Source organism: Apodemus sylvaticus, chromosome 13, assembly GCF_947179515.1.
Source record: "Apodemus sylvaticus chromosome 13, mApoSyl1.1, whole genome shotgun sequence".
Lineage (NCBI taxonomy): Eukaryota > Metazoa > Chordata > Mammalia > Rodentia > Muridae > Apodemus > Apodemus sylvaticus.
Genome location: NC_067484.1, coordinates 80,870,244 through 80,891,492, shown reverse-complemented (window position 1 = coordinate 80,891,492; position 21,249 = coordinate 80,870,244). Strand labels below are relative to the sequence as shown.

Sequence of the window (21,249 nt, the reverse complement as noted above, 5' to 3'; positions counted from 1 at the left end):
CACAATTAGGAAAGGACTTGAGCATCTGTGTTTTCAAAATTCTCTCAAGAGTGTGACTCACTAGTCTGAGATGACCATTGGTCATGGAGAGTCATGGGGATTTGAGGCATGTGTTGGGAAAAGAGTCGGTAGTCTTGTCACTTGATCTCCTAAGGAGCCGCTTTAGTACTAGAATGAGCCTAGTCCTGTGTGAGTCACAGAGGGAACTATGAGTGTGAAAAGATGCAGAGTCTCAGCAACATGCAGCATGGGCTGTGTTAGGTTTTCATCCATGACAAAACATCTGAGCCAAAACGTTTAAGGGAGGAAAGATTTAGGTTCATGGTTTCAGAGGTGTCTATCCTTCATGGCCTGGAGGAATGACAGGACAGAACAGAAGAGGATTTTCTGTGTATGATGAGGAAGCAAAGGTAAAATTCTTGCCTTGGTGGCCTTTCTCTTTTCCAACATTTACCCCATCTGAACACCTAGCCTAGAGGATGGTGCCACCCATAGTTGGGGTAGGTCTTCCCTCATCCAGCTAATTCTCTCTGGAAATGCTTTCAACACTCACAACCAGAGATGGGGCTCAACAATTTCTGCTAATGAAGCTGAAAGTCAAGATTAATTATCAAAAGTTCCTGGAGCATGTCAATACTAAAACATGACTCATAGCAACATGAGAGTAAGATTAGCTCATTCTAGAGCCAAATATGAATGACTGTAGCTTCTAATTCTGTGTTCTCCCATGAACATGGTCACAGAAGATTTTATTAGTTACACAACAGAAAAAGTCATAAATCAAAATATTTATCAAATGCATTGGTGGAGAGGGTAAACTCTGCTTCAGATGCTATCTGGTGACAGTATTAGCTTTGACTCAGGAACATTTTAGTGATCTACTAAGAATACATTGTAAGATTTTGATGGTTACAGGGTGTTAGGTAAGCCACAGGGGTGAATAGTACAAAATAGGTCAAGATCATTTGGCTCTGGTTCGCCCCATTTTATACCTCTACATCATTTTGAAGTTCACTTATTTGGTCCTGTAGCATCTTTAACACAGATGTAGCTTCTGTTTCTGTATCTATCTCTATGTCCCTTCTCCCCACTCATGTCTCCCCCTCTACTTCTTTCCCCACCCCTCTCCCCCCTGTGGAACTTCAATTCACAGGTGATAATTTTTGTAGATAGTTCTGACTCTTTTTCTCTCTCTTTCTTTCTTTTTCTTAAATTGTCCTGTTACCCCCCTTATAGACAATTATTCCTCATGGGTATCTCTACTAGCAGATGGACAATAATGGAGAAAGCAACTGTGAGCTACACAACCCCAGTGGTTACCGCTGGCAATTTTGTGGGCATGACTGGAGACAGAATAGAAAACAGAAATGAGGTTGCTGGGAAGAAGCCTAGCTGAAATGCAGGATTTGGGGTTTATCTCTACACTCCAATCTACATGATTACCATATTAAAAGTTGATTGTGGAATGTTAAATCCACAGCATTTGAGAAGCACTCGAAAGGGCAATTAGTGTAGAATCAAACGGGGTCACAAACAGATCTCACCACACACTGAAGCTACAAAGCACCTTGAGCTCCTTGGGCTTCTAAACACACAGTTCCATATCTTGTTCGTATCTAGGAGACACAGTAAGTTTTTGCCTCCTAAATACACTCCCCATTGGTGGAAAACCTGAGACAGTAGAACACATAGGAGAGTGCCATTAAAGAGGCTACCCATCTTTACCCAGAATGCTTTGAGACTACATGGTGAGCTGCCAGAGGCATCTGGCCCAAGCCTAAGCATGAAGCTCACTTTAGTTTGGTGCCTACCTCACACACCTTGCTTAAAGACGATTTTAGTGTCTGTGTTCTGATGCAAATCTATGATGTGAGTCCGGTATGGAATTTTCACTTAGAATGAATTGCCAGTGTTTAGAAAGTTTAAGGTTCTGTGGGTTTCGGGGGGTAAGCTTTTGGGTGAAGGATGCTCCACCTGTGTTTGACTTAAAAGAAGCTTGCTCAGAGGAGACATGTGTTTATGTCAGTGGTAGAAGGAAGCATCGTGGCCGTTCACCCCTCCAGTGGCACGGGTCAGAAACAGAAGTTCCCATTTGGCTGTAACACATTCTTTGAGTTGTAACAGGAGAAAAAGCCCTGGGCAGGTGAAGGTTTTAGATAGATTGAAGCCATATCTGCAGCATGTCCTCTGAGGCCAGGAGCCTGGAAGCGTGTTGGCTGCCTTCTAGAGGTGCATGGAAGACTGCAATCTGCCTTCTTAGAACTATTTAGAATTTATTTTCTTAGAACTTTCAGGCACATTCGAAACAATGAACTAGGAACCATGGCTGATCGAAATGTCCTTTATTAACATAAAACCAAGGTATATGTGAAAGAAAGGAAGAGGCTCCTGGCCTGTTGCTGTCTCTGGAATAATCTCTTTACACTTGAGCAAACCTGCAGCCCCACTACTAACTCTGCTTCTTCCTGTTGATATTTATAGTCTATAGGTTGAATTTCTCCAGATTACAAGACCCCCTGTTTTTTTCAACAGGAATGTGCTGAAAACATTAGTGTTTGACTCTACTCAAAAGAGCAAAATAGGTTCTTGCCTTGAGGTGCCAGAGGACTGGCCAGTTTCTTGGGTGCATTTGGGATGCCTGAGCTGTGCTCCATGTTCCTTCTGAGCGGTGCGTGTTGCAGGGACAATAAATACTTTCTCCGTCTAACTTTGGGTTGTCACCATGGAAACGCTGGAGCAGCAGCTGGACTCTGTCAGATGTCTTTCAGTCATTTGGCTGGTACTGATTCTTTTGAGGGAACTTTTATTTCATTTGGCAGATGGCAAAACTCTATTTTCAAATGACATCACCACTGCACTTGGTCAGATATTTGTCATAACTGATTAAGAACACTAATTGGAAATTTGCAGGCTTGGGCCCTGGGTATCCTAGAAACAACCTTAACATTAACAGAAAGCGTGAGTCACAGAGAGGCCAAGTGGAAACTATAGTTTAAGCATTTGCTAATGCAAAGCCATGCGAGCTGAGCCTGAGCGAGCACTTTCTTTGTCTTAAGCTCAGCAAAGTATTTCTTGGAAATGCTTTTCATGTAATTATGATATAAGATGTCCCAACTGTGTGGAACTAGAATAGTTGTCATCCCTGGTTCATAAGATTTTGTTATTTGTTTTAATTTATATATATATATGTGTGTGTGTGTGTGTGTGTGTATACATATATACACATACATATATAGATATAGATATATAGATATAGATGTATAGCTAGATATAGGTATAGATAGATATATGATATATAGATATATAGCTATAGATATGTTTCTTAACATAAAGAACATTGGTAAGACTGTGACCTACCTGAAAACTAGCAGAGGAATGCCCACTCTTTTGACATTGTGGCATGGCATTGCCATCTGCGAATGTGGTGGGCTGCGTACCTGTCTCTGCTAGGATGCGCTTGGCCTGCCAGCTGCAATGGGACTCACCTGATGCTGGCACACACTCCTAACTGACATTGATCTGTGTGCCCCTTGCCCTACAGTCTGGAGTGACAGGCATACTTATGCATTTGCCATTGTCTTGTGGGTTGGTCTGTTTTCCACAATTACGACAAATTATGATGAACGTGTGTAACTATGCAATGTATTATTTTAATTTACCTGTTTTTTTCAATAGGTAAAGTATGTCATGCTGTGTGAGGCTCTTCCAACTTTTTTCCCTCAGAGCACAGCATGTTTCTGATGAACTCCGTTATCATGGAAAGCTCTACTTATGATTTTCTTTTCCCTTTCAGTGGACATTTTGGTTATTTCCAGTTGAACAGTCACAAACAGTGCTACTGAGAACATTATGGGGTTCTTCGTCATGTTCAAGAATTTGAGGATCCCGAGAGAAGGGTCTGGCACTGTGGACATCTTGGACCTAATCCTTCCTTGTTGAGGACTGTCCCAGGCACTGTAGCATCTTTTACTTCTGCCCACTAGATGTTAATATCTAGCCACCCACACAGATGGGACAACTAATGTCTCCAGAGATTGAGACACGTCCTTTGGGTTGGGAGGGGTCATCTTGGTCCAGAATGTCTCCCCTAGGGTACAGCAGTGTAGACTCTTGATATCCTGTAAACAAAATGTTTTTATAGGATAGTTCCAGTTCCAGTGTTAACGTGTTTAACTCCTCACAGCCTCCTGTCTGAAACATGAAAGATGGAGACAGACTACACCCTTTTCGGCATGTAGCACTCTCAGACAGTTTTGCATGGTAGAAGTGAAATGCTTTCTCACTGTGGTATTAACACAGCCTCCCAACTTAGAGCTCAGAATGGAGTCATTTGAATTTATCAGCTGTGACAATTTTGCCCACATGTTTTATTAAAACTTTTTATTAGTTCTTTGTGAATTTCACATCATGCACCCCAATCCCACTTATCTACCCCTCCCCTGGTACCCACCTTCTGCCCTTGAAACCTCCTCTTCAAAAGAGAAAAAATATCTTGTTGTAGAAGCTACAGTGTGTCACAGTGTGTCCCATGGTATATCATTTTGTCTACACTTCTTTGCTTGTAAATGTCCATTGTAATGAGTCCTTTGTCTGCTACTCTATCAATATGGGGATCTCATTGGGACTTCTCTCGTACATCCTGTTGTTGCCCTGTGTTGTGGAGATCCCATAGTTTTGGATCTGTAGGACTGGTCCTTTCATGTACTCTAGCACTTCATGAATGGGGTAGATGCTGGGGTGGGCCAAGTCAAAACTCTGGATCTGGGCCTGAGAGGGATCAAAACTGGTCTACTGACTCTCCTGCTCTGATGCCCTGGGCCTGGCTCACCTGCAGCCCCCACTGGGCGAGCTTCACCTGCTGCCCAGGTGAAGTGCAGCACCACTCATGAGTGCTAGAGCAGGTGAGGGGGCAGAATTTTGCTTACTTTTATCGGTATACCTTGTACCTTTAGGTGTATAGTTAATATATCTCTGTTTTAGTTGACATGCAAAATAAGAGGGTCCTTTATGCCGTTTATGCATACCTGGTATATATCTTCACAAATGAGTTAGCATGGGTTTTCTTGGCTTTGTTCTAAGAGTTTGCACTGTGCCTTTGTAACAGCTTGACAACATCCATTGTGCTCTCTGTTCGTGCTTCTGGAATCTAAGAGACATGCCATGACCCTGAGATGCAAATCTGGGGAAGTTAAATTGGCCTTGGTGGAAATTATTCCCTGTAGACCTGAACAGACTGTAGGTCTCTGGCTTTTCCAATATGAATGGGGATGAGGTGGGCACAAATCTGGGATTTTTTTGCATAGAGGAAAATACATATAAATTCATAGCAAACTTGTGCTTATGAGAAATTCCTCATTCTTTGAAGCTAAGCAAATTCAAGTTGTGTGGTGGTTTCCCTTTTTGATCCCAGTACCTGGATAGCTGAGGCTGGAGGCCTTGTGAATTCAAGATCATCCTGGAATAGAGAGTGACACTGGTCTTGTTTGAAAACAAAAAAAATCCCAAGAAAAATCTCAGGAGTGTTTGAGAGCTAGAGGCCAAACACCCAACATTCCTCAGTAAAATAGGACCAACCATGAACAGTCATGCTTCCATGAGAAATTCCAGCCTGAAAAAAAGCAAAGTGGTCTGAGTCACTTCTTCAGCCCTTTAACACTATTAGCTTGGAAGTCATTTGGTTTGGTTATTTTGTCATAGGCTTAATGAAATAAAATCAAATCAGCATAGCTAGTCCAAGGCCATAGCAGAGATGATTCCTTACCACTATGTGACATCACAGGACAAGGCCAGAGATTGTCCTACAGAAGTGAGCCTCCGGGTATGTCCGTGTGCCACCTGCCTTTTGTCCTGCCCTGTCACTGTGATTGCAAGAGCACATCACTCATGTACCATGTGATGATTGGTTGTGAGATGGTAAGGATGCAGCTTGGCATTTATGTCAGGGTCATCATCTTCAAATGTCAGGGAGAGAAGGAGCAAAGAGCAGAGCCAGCACAGGTGAGGGTTCGCAGCTAGTAGGAGGGAAGAGTGCTTTGAGGTGTGCCGCGCCCCCTTCCATTGGGAATCTAGCAGTTTCGCGTCTTCATCAGTAGGCGAGGTTAGAGTTTTCCTTAGCGGGCTAGGAAGAAGAGGGCAAGAGAGGTGTAGGAGAAGGAAGAGGAGATGATGATGAAGATGGTGATGGCGGCCAGTGATGACGATGGCAACGGTGGATAATAGTCCTAACCTGTTTACTGTGCTCAAAATGTTTCAGTGCTTTTTCATCGACAACACAACTCTCTTAGGAGGCAGCTACTGTTACTGCATATAGGAAAGTGAGGCCCACAGTTGCATTGCTCTGAAGTGGTCGGGGTAGAGAGTAAATGTAGGTAGCCTGGCTTCAGAACCTCCCTGCCTCTACCCTTGAGTGTACCAGGATTCTGGTTGCTTAGGAGAAGAGGCTCAGTGCTTTGTTACAAAGACGCCCATTGGTGGGCAAGATAGATGGAATTCAGCCTAGACCACAAGTCATATTTCTAGCAAACCGTTGATCAAGCTGAGAGATGATGACCTCTCGCTAGTGATTGAGGACAGTGAGCTTGGTGCTGTGGGAGCAAGGGAAGGAGAAAAGAAGCGCTGGTGAGATGTAGTGTGTGAGTTCAGGCTGTGCAAGCGTGGCGTGGTGGGGCCCGTGGGCTGAGCTTGCCAAGGCCATTGGCCCTGAAGGAAGGCTGCTGCCCTGATGTCCATTGGTCTCTGTCTTTGTGATGAAGGCACCCAACATAGACACTTAGACTATGTCCCCATGAATGTGACTGTGTCAGTTCTCTGGTCTTTCTTCCTGCCATGTCTGATATATCATAAACACATTACGACTGAAAGAGATTTATGGATTGCAAAGTTGGCTTAATAGTTTTAAAATACTAGTTTTTGCAGTTTGTTGCTTTTTTTCAGAAAAAGAGGAAAAAATCATATGATCATTTTAACAAATGAATGAAAATTATTTGGCAGAATTAAGGCTGGATGTAAGAAAAAGAAATATATATATATGTATATATACGTATATATACAAATACATATATATACATATATATACGTATATATATATATATACATATATATATATATGTATATATATATATAAAGCATTAGCTGACAGACAAGGTGGAGTTTATTAAGAATTTTATTCATAAAATCAAACCTCACAAAATAAATTAAAAAACAATGCAGAGAGGAAAGAGGGGATTCTCGTGACATAAATATTGGAGAAACTTATAATCATAATTTCAATAAGAAAAGGGAGCTTTTCCCACCACTGCAGATCAGGAAAGAAAGTATAGCAAGAACCGGTGCCTGGACTCTACAGTCACCTTCCAAGGTCCACCCTCAGTGATCTACCTACTACGTAAGCCTTGCCTCCCCCAATAGCACATCAGCTGGGCAACCAGAGTTCAGAACTGGGTCTGGTGGGGCCCATTTTATATTTAAGCCACAGCACCTTCCATCAGTGAGAGCTGCTGGATATGGGTGTTAAGATTGTCTTCTGTGTTTTGATGGGGTTGCTTTATTTGAGACAGGGTCTTGATACAAGCTCTAGCTAATAAGGAATTCATTATTTGGACCAGGTTAGCCTTGAACTTGCCTTTGCTTCTTGAGTGCTGGGATTACAGGCAAGTGTCACCATAACCAACGAATAGATATTCCTTTTGGTGGGAGTGGGAGGATAAAAGTTACAGCTCTAGACTCAAAATATCCCCAGAGTGCGGGAATACCTGGAGAAACCCCAGAGGTGGCACTGAACACATCCTTGAGGTAGGGGACAAGTCTAGTTCCTGGAAACACCCACTGAAATGGAGGAAGTATCCTTCTAGCCCTGTGGGCCACCATGGGTGTTAGTCAATTAGTCAATACAGACTGGCCAGCTCCTCAGTGAAGAAGACATACCAACTCTGTGGTTGCAGCAGAAGGTGGCCATCACCAAGAACATTTATTAGTTGATTCAGTGAGTTGGGATAAGTCACATAAAAGATCTTCCCAATGCAGGAAGCTTCTGTGAGGATCATATGTAGAGGGTGCAGGGCAATGACCTTCAATCATGGTGACAAAAAGCTGAGTTGTGGCATCTTCTCCCTACACTGAAGGTTCCTTTTCTTAGAACCATCTGAGCTCTCCCAGCTAACAGACTGAGAGACTCCTTCTCCTGTCATCCCTCTGGGTTTCTTTGTGCTTTGTTGTCCTGTTGTGATGTCCATCTTGTTTCTCCATCCTGTTTCTGTGTGTTTCTTTTTTCCTGGTCCTGTCTCAGGGATGAGGAGGAGGAGGAAGAGGAAGAGGAAGAAGAAGAACAGCCAATCACGGAGCCCAATTCAGAGGAGGAGAGAGAGGACGATGCCGAGTGTCAGGGCAAGGACAGGTACTGAAGGTTGGACCCACCTAGGCTCATACTGAAAGCCAGGGGCTCCTTCCTCACGGACCATTTGCTGCCGTCACTTGTTCATGATCGCTTGTCCTCACCAGCTCACGAGCAGCCCTCATGTTCCTGCGCACGAGTTGCTGAATGACCGCTTTTGTTGAAAATGCAGAACACACTTTAATCTGAGGCATTTGCTCCACCAGATCCATAGTGATCACACTCATTTCCACTAAGGAGAGCTAAACACTTTCCAGAAAGGTCACAGTAAGAATCTACACTCTCCCCCTCTCCTAATTTTGCTAGTGCAACATTAACTAATATATATGGGTAACTGTCTTGGTAATTATTCAAATACGAATTCATAAAAGTAGAAGGGAACTATTTTTGTTCTTTACAACATAGAAACTTACCCTGTATTTGTATTTACACCCAGGATACCTGACCTGTAGACCAGGATAGGTCTACAGCCTTGCAGAGAGCTTGCTGTCTGTCCTAGGGTCACCTCAATAAGGCCTATTCTGTCCTGGTTCAGTAGTAGCAGGGGAACCTTACAGATGCCTTAAATTGTGTAGGTATTTCTTCCAAATGATTTGTTTATAAAGCGAGAATGCCCGTAAGTCATTTCATCTTCCACTCTTCAAAACTGGTTTTGTACTTGAATAGTTTTCTGCATTAACTGATTGTCACCGCAGATGGATGTTTTTACTGGGTGATTGTCACAGTAGAATGTTTCTTGCACAACTTCAGGGTTCAGGGGATACATAACAAGACATTGCACCTGTCTTGTTCTCCATATCCAGAAAAGTCTTCATTAAATACTAGCTCATACTATGGGATCCTCTGTAAATGGACAAATGGTGGGTTCTTTGCTTGTCCGCCTTTGGGAAGGCCTGCCAAAGGAGCATGCCAGCATAGAGAGATGGCAGGGAGAAGCCGCGGATGGAGACGTAGCCACATTTAGAAATGAGAGAGAAAGGGGGAGCATCAAGAAATAGCCCCGCCCCATGGTGTGCCAGAGCAGTGGGTAGTGATGGGCCAGTTGGCGACCTGGTAAAAGGATGAGTTTAACAGTCCCACCTTTAATTTAAAAATTATTTCATTGACAAACACCATATTTAACAATTTTGTGCATCTACCTCTTACACCATGCCACAATCTAGTTACTAAGAGTGCATACCGTTTCCTGGGATGGCAGTGTTCCGGGGATAGCAACATATAACTGTAACTACGGGCCTAACTGGCAGGTGTCCAGATGTTGAAGCTTTAGTGCTAGGCCCTGGATAAGAGAAATGGGCAGGGTTTGTCGTCTGTGTGTGGCCGACTATCTTCGGTGTGGTACATCCCTCAGGCTCCCTTCTCTCACCTCTGTATCTGTATTGAAAGGGCTCTGGACGCCTCTACTACAGCACATGCTTTTCAGCAGAAGGACAGACCTTTGTGACCAAAACATAGAGGTGAAGTTTAAATTGTGAAATCTCAGGGCTCCCTGAGGAGGAACCAGGGAGGGTGCAGACAGTGGGTCCAGAAGAGCCCTGGGGCACGGTCAGTCCCCTCACAGAGTAGAGCCTCTGTCTGGTGGATGCTTCTTTGCTCTCTGAAGACATAACCTCTCAGGTGGCCAGCAGTGACCAAGCTCACAGGTGCTTCTGTTCATGGACTCTTGCTGTGTCTCGAGAAACACAGGGCTGAAAGTGTGTGGGTTGATAAGGAGTCTCTCTCTCTCTCCCCTAACCTTTGCTCCCTCTCTCTCTCCAATCTGTTTCTCTTTCCTCTCTCCACTCGGCCTTTCTGGGCCAACAGCAAGGCCAGCTCGGCCTCCAGGCAGACCTCCCCTGGGAAGGATGCTACTCCAGAGAGTTCTGCACTCCATGCCACCTCAAGTCCCACCTCACAGGGAAGGTGGCTTCCTGCCAGCACAGCAGCCCGGAGCCCTGTGCTTGGTGGGACCTCGGGGCCTGAGGCCAGCCGGCCTGCTGCTCACTTGCTGCCTCCCAGTCCTGGTTTGGCTCCCCGGCCCTCCACCGCACCAAAGGTGTCTCCGACCATAGACAAGCTGCCCTACGTGCCCCACAGCCCCTTCCACCTCTTCTCCTATGACTTTGAAGATTCACCCCTCCTCACCAAGGACAAGGGAGGAGACTCTCAGACGGAAAACAGGTAGACTGGCCTGCAGTGAGGCCCGCGTGTTATTAACCCAGGGTGCCACAACTGATTGCCTGTATCCCATGGCTTTTCTTTTGCTGTGTTGCAAGGACTCACTCAGATACAGAGCCTCTACAGCTAAATTAACTCTGAGCACTGACTTCACGGGAACAGTGAGCTGCAAGAATCACCTGTGTGAGCTAAGCAGATCTTTGGTTTTAATGTCACTACTAATGTGGTTTTGTAGAACTACAGTCTCTTGAGACCTGTGTGTCCACCCCATCCTTCAGCATGGCCTTTCTGGCCTGCAACGTGAGGGGAGTGTCGGACCCTCTGCCTGCAGCAAGGCAGCATTCTGCCCTCTCCTCCCACATTTCCCCAACCCCTCCCACTGAGTGGCCGCGGAGCCTAACATCTGATCTTTCTCTTCTAAAAAGTGGGCATCCTATCTGTACTTTCCTTATTTTTCCTGAAGCTTCTTGCTTTGTTTTCTCTGATTTGTTTTTGTTTCCTAAGGCTGCTCATTAATGTTACAGAATTATAGTTTGAGCCAATTCCTGGAGCCTTAAGATGAGCATATTATATAATTATGAGCACTCAGGTATTGGAATAAGAAAGCATCCTGGTGGCAGATTGGAAGCACGGCTATTGTTTGCCTGCCACATAGGTAATGTCACTGTCTTTCCACTTAGTAGTAACCTGCTGGAGTGGTGAGTAGGGGATATTTGTATATATTTTTATTTTTTCCAATGGCTGTATTTTAAAATTTTCTTTTATTACATTTTTTTATTTGGTGGAGAATGTGTGTACAGTCAAGGGGAAGCTTGTGGGCATTAGTTCTCACCTTGATCAGAGCTGTGTCAGACTCTGTGAGCCCTGGGGATTGGATTTGGGCTGTCGGGCTTGGCAGCAAGTGCCTTTACCCACTGAATCATCCTGTCAGCCTCTAATAATTGCCTTTTAAGTGGTAAAATAAAAGGTAAATCCATTCTAATAATATATTTCATTAAACTTACTGTACCCAAAATCTTTTATTTCTGCAGTCTGTATCCATAATCATTGATTATTATAATGTTCTCCCTCTTAGAATAATAATGATACAGCTGACTTTGCTGAGCATTTATCATGAGTCAGGCTCTCTATTTCCCATGAAGTTGCTGCTTCAAAGAAGCACTTAGTCCTTAAGAGACAGGTTCTATCACTAGCTCCTGTTTATGGTAAAGAACCTAAGGCTCAGAGAGACCCAGACACTTGGCCTGCGTCTGCCTGTTAGTGCGTGCAGAAGTGGTTTCAGTACAAGGTAGCCTGTTCCAGAGCCAGGTTCTCCTTTACAAGTTGTCACACTGTATCTCAGTGGCTGTCCTGGCCTTGAAATGACCCTGCCAGGAGTTTTCAGACAGAATCTTGTCAACAGGGCACTCACCAGAACCTGTGATATGGGGACCTCCAGGCCTCAGTGATTGGCAAGGATTTTAACTTTGTTTCAAAGGAAACCTTATAAACCTTGACCACCATGAAATCACCCATCTTCCAGGGTCTTTAGACTTCACACTTAATAACCAAAAGGTTAATCATCTGTGACTGGCCCTCTTAGGGTTACATACAGTCTAGAAGAATCTTGGAATTTCCCTCAAAGTTTTAAGTAGCTTGTCTAAATTTGTTTGGGTTTTTTTGCATAAATTGAACTAGTTATAAGAGAATATAATTTGTCTATTATCTAAGTGTTTACATTCATTTTAGATCCTTAGCTTTAACTTAGAATACTTCTATTTTCCATGAAGTTGCTACTTAGCAGTACCACTTAGTCCTTAAGAAACAGGTTCTTAAAAAAACAGCACATTAAGAAGTGGGGTCTGGCACTAGGTTCCCACTGACAGTAAAGAAGGGTAGTGCAAAGAGATTTGAGTGTGGGTCATGAGGCATGAAGCCTTGCTCAAGGTGGTCTCTGAATGGATATAACTCCTCCTCCTCCTCTTCCTTCCTCTTCCTTCTCATCTTCCTCCTCCTCCTCTTTTCCCAGTATCTTTGGTAAATCCCTCTAGACTGATGCCTTCCCAGATAATTCCGTTCATTGTCACCTTGAAGGTGTGTTTGCCAGGCCCACATGGATTCAGCCCATTGGAAGGTGTCTCTTCTCCTTTCTAACAGGAGAGGCCATGTGGGAAGAGAGGCAGGTCAGAGAAGGGAGTCCATCAGAGCTTGCTCGGGTGGAACCAGCTAAAGAAAAACCAGACTTAGAACACATCCAAGACCTAGTTTGTTTTGCTTAGAACTCTAGGCTCCCTGTAGATCTCTCTCAAGTCCCAAATCCTGACATTACTGTGATCTTGCACAATTTTCACCCATGAGTCAAGCGTGAGCCTTCCACGCTCCAGACACTATCTGTGTGCAAGTTAAGAGCTAGCCAAAGCTTGACCTGGAAGATGATATCGGCAATCGCAGCTTTCCCAGCCTGTTACGGCGATCGATTCTGTACTTTCTGGGAATGATATTAGTCCCTGGAGGTTCTTCTCTGGGTCCTTGGTCCTTCCAAGTTTCATTAGTACGTATAGTCCTCAGGAATAAGAATACCAGAAACCTGTAAATTTGTATTTGTGTGTTGTAAAACACAGTCATATATGCTTGTGAGTGAGCACTGCCTTAGTTTAAGCAAAGCTAGTCATTTGATAAGCTTCTCAGTATTGGTGGTGGGGGGTTGAGCTTTCTTATGTTCAGTCATGGGGTTTGTGGAACCGTATGGGAACAGATCTGGCTACTCGGTAGCTGTCCGCAGTTGAAGAGATGGCAACAGCGACCAACCCATTAGTCATTATAATGAACCCTCCCCTCCTCACATACAAAAATGCTGAGTAGTAAATTACGATCCAGTCAGTTCGGCTGAAATTGAGAAGCAAAATTGGGCAGGCTCTGAGGCCTCTGAATTAATTACTTGGCCATTAGGAAAACCAAAGGAGGGAAAAACACATTGTGCATGGTTTGTTTCCATCACGTCATTTAAACATAATTTCAGCAACACGATCCTGTGGAAACACTAAGCAGGATGTCCACACGCAGTTGGAGGGTGAGTGTTAGTGGCCTGGATACGAAGTCAGTGTCCAGGCAGCTGGTGGCCAGCCAGACTGGGAGCACGTGTGGTGGCAGCATCCGGCCCTGGTCAACTCTGTTCGTCCCGTCGCCCACCTTCTCCCCTTCCTGTGGGAAGGGCCACACTTGATGTCCTAACCTCAGCTTCATTCTTTGCTTTTCTGCCTTTTCAAGGCTTGTGATTTGTGAATCCTTCTGGAAAAACTAAACCAGTGCTGACCTCAAAAAGCAATTAGCGTACTAGACATGTAAAATGGGGAGGGGGTTTAAAGAAAGGAGAAAATCCTGCAATCACTGCTACTCGAGATTCACAAGTTCAAGGCCAGCCTGGGGAACTTAGAAAGACCTTGTCTCAAAATCAGAAATGAATAAAAGGTCTAAGGATGTAGCTTGTGGGTGGAATATTCACCTACCAGCCATAAAGCCCCAGTATGACCTGAGAGTAAAGACCCAGTATGGGTTTGAGGGAGCAAGAAGAGGAGGAGGAAAAAGGGGAAGAGTCCCAAAAACCAAGGACTGTGAAAGTGTCATATTCATGGGAAAGGTCACCAGCCAACTCTGGGGCTCCCTGGGAAGGGCCTGTTTCTAAATATACACCTGACACATGATAACACACAGATGGAAGAAACAATGACGAAGATACCAGAGTTAGAAGCACAGAATAGAGCAGGGTCATATGAATATTTTCTATTGTAGTAATTTATCACTAAAGTTTGAAATTTTGTATCCATCCCCCACTGTTTAAAGTAGACAACCTGTGAATATAATTTTTTAAATGATTTTTACTTTTCTTCTCTGTATCGTTCCAATTTTGCTGCCAAAGTGAACATTGATTTTTACTTTGAAAAATATTTTTTTGCACAATAGGACTAAACTGTTTTATGTCTTGGTGTGTCCATTCAGCCCTTTTGTCGATCAGCATTTCCCATGATGCCAGTTGTAAAGTGGGCCACTTATTTATGGTTGCAGGCAGTTCAACAATGACTAAGACTCTGTGGTTCCTTGACGATTCTTGTCTTACACCTGGTTGAATTTATCACCACGAGCTAAATCACACACGACTGAGCATTTTCATATGTGATATTTTCTCATGACAACATTAGAAATGTTAACGTGGTTTTCTGGTGCTGACATTTCATGGGGCATCTTTAAAGTCTTGTCACTTGTCAGAAGTACCAGTCTCTGTCAATGGGAATTCAGCCTCTGCTTCTCTGTGTGTGTGTGTTCTTCAGAGTGGCCCTCAAGGTCCCTCACATCCTAATGCAATGTCCTAAGCAGTGTAAGGAGTGAGTTATCCTTGCCTGTGACAAGACACATAGGAATCAAAACTATCTTACATGAGCGACAGATCTATATAAGGGTTCAGACTGTGACTTATTTCCTGGGCTTTGCCCTGATTGGCAGCACTTGCGTCGAGGGAAACTGCTGAAGGGCATCTTTCCTGAGAACAGAAAGCTACAAATCCTGACATCTGTTTAAGATGGCTTGGAAAAGATCAATGTTCATTTTAGTTTAACCACTGCAGGTTTCAGGATAAATGGTTAAATGAAGCATGGATTCCTTCATCTCTAGGCAGTAGACTAGTCTGGAAGGCCTGGAGGTAAACACTCCAGAGAACATGATGGATTCAAAATGACCTGCTGGAATTTTCAATGCAAAGATGTTTCTTTAGCCAAGTGAATGTTATTTCTGCAGGTCTCTGATGGCCTTCATGATATGTCATCACAACTATCAAGGAAGACCCTCATCATTGGGGTGATCACAGTTTGGGTTCTTGATGTATGGTCACAATTAACTTTAATGTACTTTTATAAAATAATAGACGAGGTGGTGCATCCTCAGAAATGCTTTGCTAGAAGTCCTGCTGCCCGGTGGGTTTTGAAGTTTGGGAAACTTCTTTAATGAAGACTTATTAAAATGCATACAATCTCTATAGCTTTAAATAACCACTATTAGTAGCATCATCTTCAGAAATATTTTTCCTGCAAAAAACTAGACAGTTTGTTGTCTTACTAATATTTATTCACTTATTTTGTCTCTATTTTCTGTGTCCAATCCCAACCTCCGTGCCTTTTAGATACAGCAACTTCAGCAGCAACTCTTTCCAGTCCTCCAGGCCCTCTCCTGGACCTAGCATGTCCCCGTCATCTGCACCGTCCCCACAGGACACCAGGTGAGCATGGAGGTGTGCTATCTTTCCCTTGACTCAAGTGCAAACATCAGTTATACAGAGAGTGGTCAGAGGAGACCGCTCCTCTGTGGTCATGTATGGCCACACTCAGTAGGTTGAAACAGGAGGAATCAGGAGTTCAAGGGCATACTCAGCTATGAGTGAGAACAACCTGGCCTATTTAAAACTCTATCTCAAACAAATAACCAGGCACTGGTGGCACATGCCTTTAATCCCAGCACTCAGAAGGCAGAGGCAAGGCAGATCTCTAAGTTTAAGGTCTGTCTGGTCTACAGATTTAAGTTCCAAGACAGTCGGGGCTATACAGAGAAACTCTGCCTTGGGGGAAAAATGAAGAAAATGTAAATAAATAAATAAATAAATACATAAATAAATAAATACATAAATATGTAAAAACAAAAAATGATTTAAAATATAAGTAAAAGTCATATTCTAAAGAATTTTTCTTTAAAAGATCAGTTTCTCTGTCAACCATACCATTTACTAAGCAGATATTTCATTTGAGATAATATTTGTTTTTATTATTATGCCACCTCCTGTACATTTTCCATAGAGAGCACAAGCATTTTGTTTGGGGATGGAGAGATGGTTCACCTGTTAAGAGCACTGGCTTTTCTTACAGAGGAGCTGGATTCTCAGCACCCACCACGGTGGATCATAATTGTCTGTAACACCAGTTCTAGTGGATCCAACACCCTCTTCTGCTCTCTGTGGGCACCAAACATGTATATGGTACATAGCTATGCACATGAGCAGAACACTCACATAAAAAATAAAAACAAAGAATAATTATAAATATTCCTTCTAAAGTGTGTAGGGATGGATGTCTTGAGTAACCCTTTAAAGATGGTTCTGGATGTTACATATCTCTGCAATTTGTCTCAGGAAAGTCTTTTCCTTTCACCTTGGAATGGCTAAATCTCTCTAGATCAGAAGGAAGTGGGCCCACTGAGGTGCTAGGTAATTAGTCTATGGCTTTCTAAAAGAGAGAAGAATTGTATGGGTGCATGGAAGGAATTTAACTTGGCAAGCACTCTAGACCACCAGAAACTCTCTGATTATTACTCCTGGAAGCCAGTGCTTACGCAAGGATGTGTTTACAAGGAAAAGGTAAGACCTATAATTTTAGAATAATTAAAAACAGTTACCTTTAATGGCAAAGGTACAGGAGTCAGAGAAGAGAAGGGGTTTAGATTGATTTAGATTTCCAAGTCACTCACTGGGAAGCTACTTACCCCCAAGGGTAAAAGGCTGATTACACCCACCCTTCAGAGGGCGTTTCTGGTGAGGGACACCTAGACACAAGTGAGTCACTTACCATTTTTTTAAAAAAAAATGGGATGAGGACTTCACATTCAGATTCTCTTTTGTACATGTGGAAGTGTTTACTGAACATAGGAGGCTCGGCTGGGATGTGGAACAAACAGACTCTTATAATAACAGGAAGAAGAGGTGTCTAGTGGAGTTTGCTCTCAGTGGTACCTGCCTCATGGCCTAGATAGCTATGACTATATCCTAACAGAAATTGTAAAGTTATTTAACAGATTAAGAGATATTTGTGTGGGGGTGGTGGGGTGAGGAAGTGTATGTATGTGTGTATGTGTGTATGTATATATGTATGTGTGTGTATGTATATATGTATGTGTGTGTACGTATGTGTATCTATGTAAGTGTGTGTGTTGTAACTCAATTCCTGTTCTTGTGCATGAACTTTGTAGATAAGAACTTTGTATCACAATGTCATACAGAATAAATGTATGTATTCTCTTAACCCATAGAATTAGGGTCAGATACTCCTGGCACATGACACTAATCAATCCATACTAAACTCTTAAATTTCACAGCCAAGGGTAACCCTGAATTGGGGATGTTTAGAGACAGTCAGGAGTTGTGATAGGGAAATCAGTTGATGATAGTGTTTTTAGCATAGGTTACATTACCCATGAGTAATATTATAAGAGTAACATATAAGGTATGCTATATATAATCTTAGAGAGGTTACCATGGAGAAGTTCCTTGTCATATCAGATGCAGGATTTGGATGCATAGTGAGGAATGTTGGAGTATATCTGATTGGCATTAGAAATCTCATGTTTGCTAGGAAACAGGTTTTTCTGGGACTAAAGTAGATTCTGCCATTGTGTCCGCCACAGTACCTGGGCCTGTCCATGATAGAACTGTGATAAACACTGGCTGGAGGATCCAGTGAATCACACACTCACTGGTCAAGAACAGTCTGGGGCAGGGAGTTCTACCAAGTAGAAAAGTTATAAGGGCAGGAGGTCCACGGACCCCAGGCTTTAGAGATATTATTCCCAGAACTCGAAAAGGGTGGCCTAGATGGCCTACTTCCCAAACTTTGGAAGCCCTAGCCCACAGTCCTGGCTAAGTTGGAAGGTCTGGGTTCCAGGTTCTGAAAATACTCATTTGAGCATCCCCTTCCCTAGTCTGTCAATAGGAAACAAAAATTAAGACATGCTAGAAGAAAAGAAAGTAGAGGTAGCGATTTCATAAGCAATTTAAGATAGGGCATACAGGGTGTGAGGAGGCATCTGTGTGCCACTCAGGGAGACATCCAGCAGGCTCTAGGTAATGAGGTCTCCAGAGGCCTCAGCTTGAAGCATCCACTCTTATTAAACCCCCAGAGAGCCTGTACACTGAAAGATGGTCACTAGGGGACAGCGGTGGCAGGACTATCTTAGACTCCTGTTCTCTTTCATGGAACACTTTTACCATAGGAACCGTTGTCACCTTTGCTACTGCCTACTGGCTAGCGACATAGTTTTCTAGAGCTTATTCCTTTCTTTATATCTGCATATCCTTTCTGGACACCACTGTGTGAGGATTTTTAAATTGTGAGATGCTGGCTCGAAATGACAATGTGCATGTTTATTGTCTCAGGAAGTCATTGAGCCTGAATAGTTCTTGCTCTACCCTTGCTAGCTTGTTGTTTTGTGACTGTAACGATAGATAGATAGATAGATAGATAGATAGATAGATAGATAGATAGACAAATAGATAAGAAAGATGAAAGATCAATTAGTAGAATAATATGTGATAGAAAACTAGATAATAGATAAATAGAAAGGCAGATGGGTGCTATCTAGATATAGATAAATGAAAGATAAGTAGGCAGATAAGTAGGTAGAAATAGGTAGAACATGGAAATACAAGAAGAGATGGATGGACAGATGAATGCGTAATAGTCAGGTGGATAAATAATAGGTAGATAGATGTAAATAGATGCTAGATAGATAGATAGACAGAAGTTAGATGGATGATTGGACACTGGACCACGAGTCAAAATTTCCCACTGCCGTCTAAGTGTATTTCATTGACTACAATCACAATAATGGACATTTTATGCAATTTATTGTTTGAAAGTGGAGTTCTTTGCATGATGTTTACAATATAATTGCATATCAGTATTTTTTTTTTCTCCATTGAGGCACATAACTACTTTTACTGAGATACATGCTCAGTAGAATTTGTAAGATTTATTACTGAGATTTTATATATCCATGTAAGACTAAGAGTGAAAAGAAAAAGCTCAGGAAATACACTGAAATATTATGAACTATAGGCATGGTTTTGCAAGGAGAAAACCCTCATCTTTTTCTACCAGTCATCATCACCCCCAAAACTAGTAAAATGAATGCCTGAGTCCTGCTCAATGTTAGAACTCTCATAATCTTGATTTGGAAATGAGATTGAATTTTCAAAGTCTTAGGAATATCGGGCCAGTGACCATGTCCCATCAATCTCCTTGGGCCGCTTTATAAGTGGGCATTACCACAAGCTTAAAGTTTTCTGTTTGCTTATGCATGTTTGCTTATGGATTGTATTGTATTATTCAGGGTTCTCTAGAGGAACAAAACTGAGAGAATGAATGCACATGCTAAAAGGGCTTTATGAGAGAATAGGCTATATGTAGGCTAGCATCTGGTTAATCCGACAATGGCTATCTCCTCACTGGAAGACCAGGTCAAATGTTCAGTCTGTGAGGTTGGATGTCTCAACTGGTTTTCAGACTACATCAGAATCCCAGAGAAGTAAGTTCTAATCCCAGCGAAGGAATGCCTCAACAGCAGGATGGATGGACTTTTCAGCACCAGCGAGGCTAAGCAGACAAACGCAAAAGCTTGCTTCTTCCATGTCCTTATATGGTGACTGCCACCAGGTGTGGCTCAGAATTAGAGTGGTTTTTCTACTTGAAGATGATCTGCATTTAGGGTGCATTGTCTTCCTGCCTCAAACAAACCAATCAAGAGAACTTCTTACAGGTGTGCCCAGATGCTTACATTTTAGTTAATTCCAGATGTAATGCAGATGTAATCCAGATGTTCCAGTCAAGTTGACAGCTACGATTAGCCATCACAGTTGTATTGATCTAGGAAGGAAATACTGAAGAAAAACTTTATAAAGTTAATTCAATAGAAGGATATTAACGTGAATCCATCTCCATAAAGCAACTTTCTAGAAACAGAGAGCACAGCACTAATTTTCATAAAATTGTAATTTAGATTGTGCTAAAACAAAACAAGAAAACTGGAACTGCTTACAAATATCCTCAAGGCTATGAGATGGAATTGTGTAATGATATCGGGCTTTTTAAAATGCCTCAATTTGGAAAATGTGCTTTTTGAGCAGAGAAGTTCCAAATATTTTCTTTCTGAAAGACAACAGAATTAAAGGAATATTTGAACCATTCATTTTGAGTTTTCAAAGTAAACAACAACAGCCACAGTGCAAGCAAGTCTGTGGCCATGGGTCCTGCGAGAGGCAGAACACACTCTCATTCCCTCCAGGCACTGCTGTCTCCATCTCGTGGGTCTTTGAGGAAATGGTAGCAGGGGCCTGTTGGGTAGTAGTTAGACTGAGCGAGTTGGATGAGTCTACATGAAGGGCTAGAGGTAACTCAAGACAATCAGTCCTTATGCTTAAACTAAATGTTTACTTGGGTTGAGGACTGCAGAGAATGCTTAGCAGGAGGACCTTGGAGGATACTCTCTCTTCCTACTTGAGATAATGTCACTGCTTGCTGTAGGCAGGAGTTGCCTGCCTTCTTTCAAGAATAATGTCCAGAAACCCTGGATGCTCAGCATGGCCTGGCTTATACAGTTGTCCCTGCAAAGGTTTTTCCTTCTTCCTAGGAGAGGAGAAGCCCAGTAATAACATCCCTTTAGGCAGTGAGAAAGGACACTAAGGCACATGGTATGTGAGACTTTGTGGTGTGTATGATCAGAAAGTTAGCACTAGATTCTCCCTCCTAGGCAGTAACATGTTAGCTACAGGCACCATGCTGTTATAGTATGTCTCTCACTTATGGTATAGCTGTCACTGTATATACATTTAACAATAATTCACCATCTTTCCTTTCCACGATCTCCTGTTAACTCTTGTTCTGTATTCTTCATCTACATCTTTGACATTTTAGATG

The 21,249-nt window shown here is 42.8% G+C and overlaps 1 protein-coding gene across 2 annotated transcripts in view; it reads left to right on the top strand.

The window, feature by feature from the left end:
• The window catches only part of Fhod3 (formin homology 2 domain containing 3), a 438,336-nt gene that overhangs the window by 313,682 nt on the left and 103,405 nt on the right, over positions 1 to 21,249 (top strand). The window contains exon 11 of one of the 2 annotated variants that reach the window (XM_052155218.1): positions 15,696 to 15,791. The exons of the other annotated variant lie outside the window; for it this stretch is intronic. Coding sequence (XP_052011178.1) covers positions 15,696 to 15,791 — 96 coding nt within the window. The remainder of the gene's footprint in view (positions 1 to 15,695; positions 15,792 to 21,249) is intronic. 2 annotated transcript variants of the gene reach the window in all.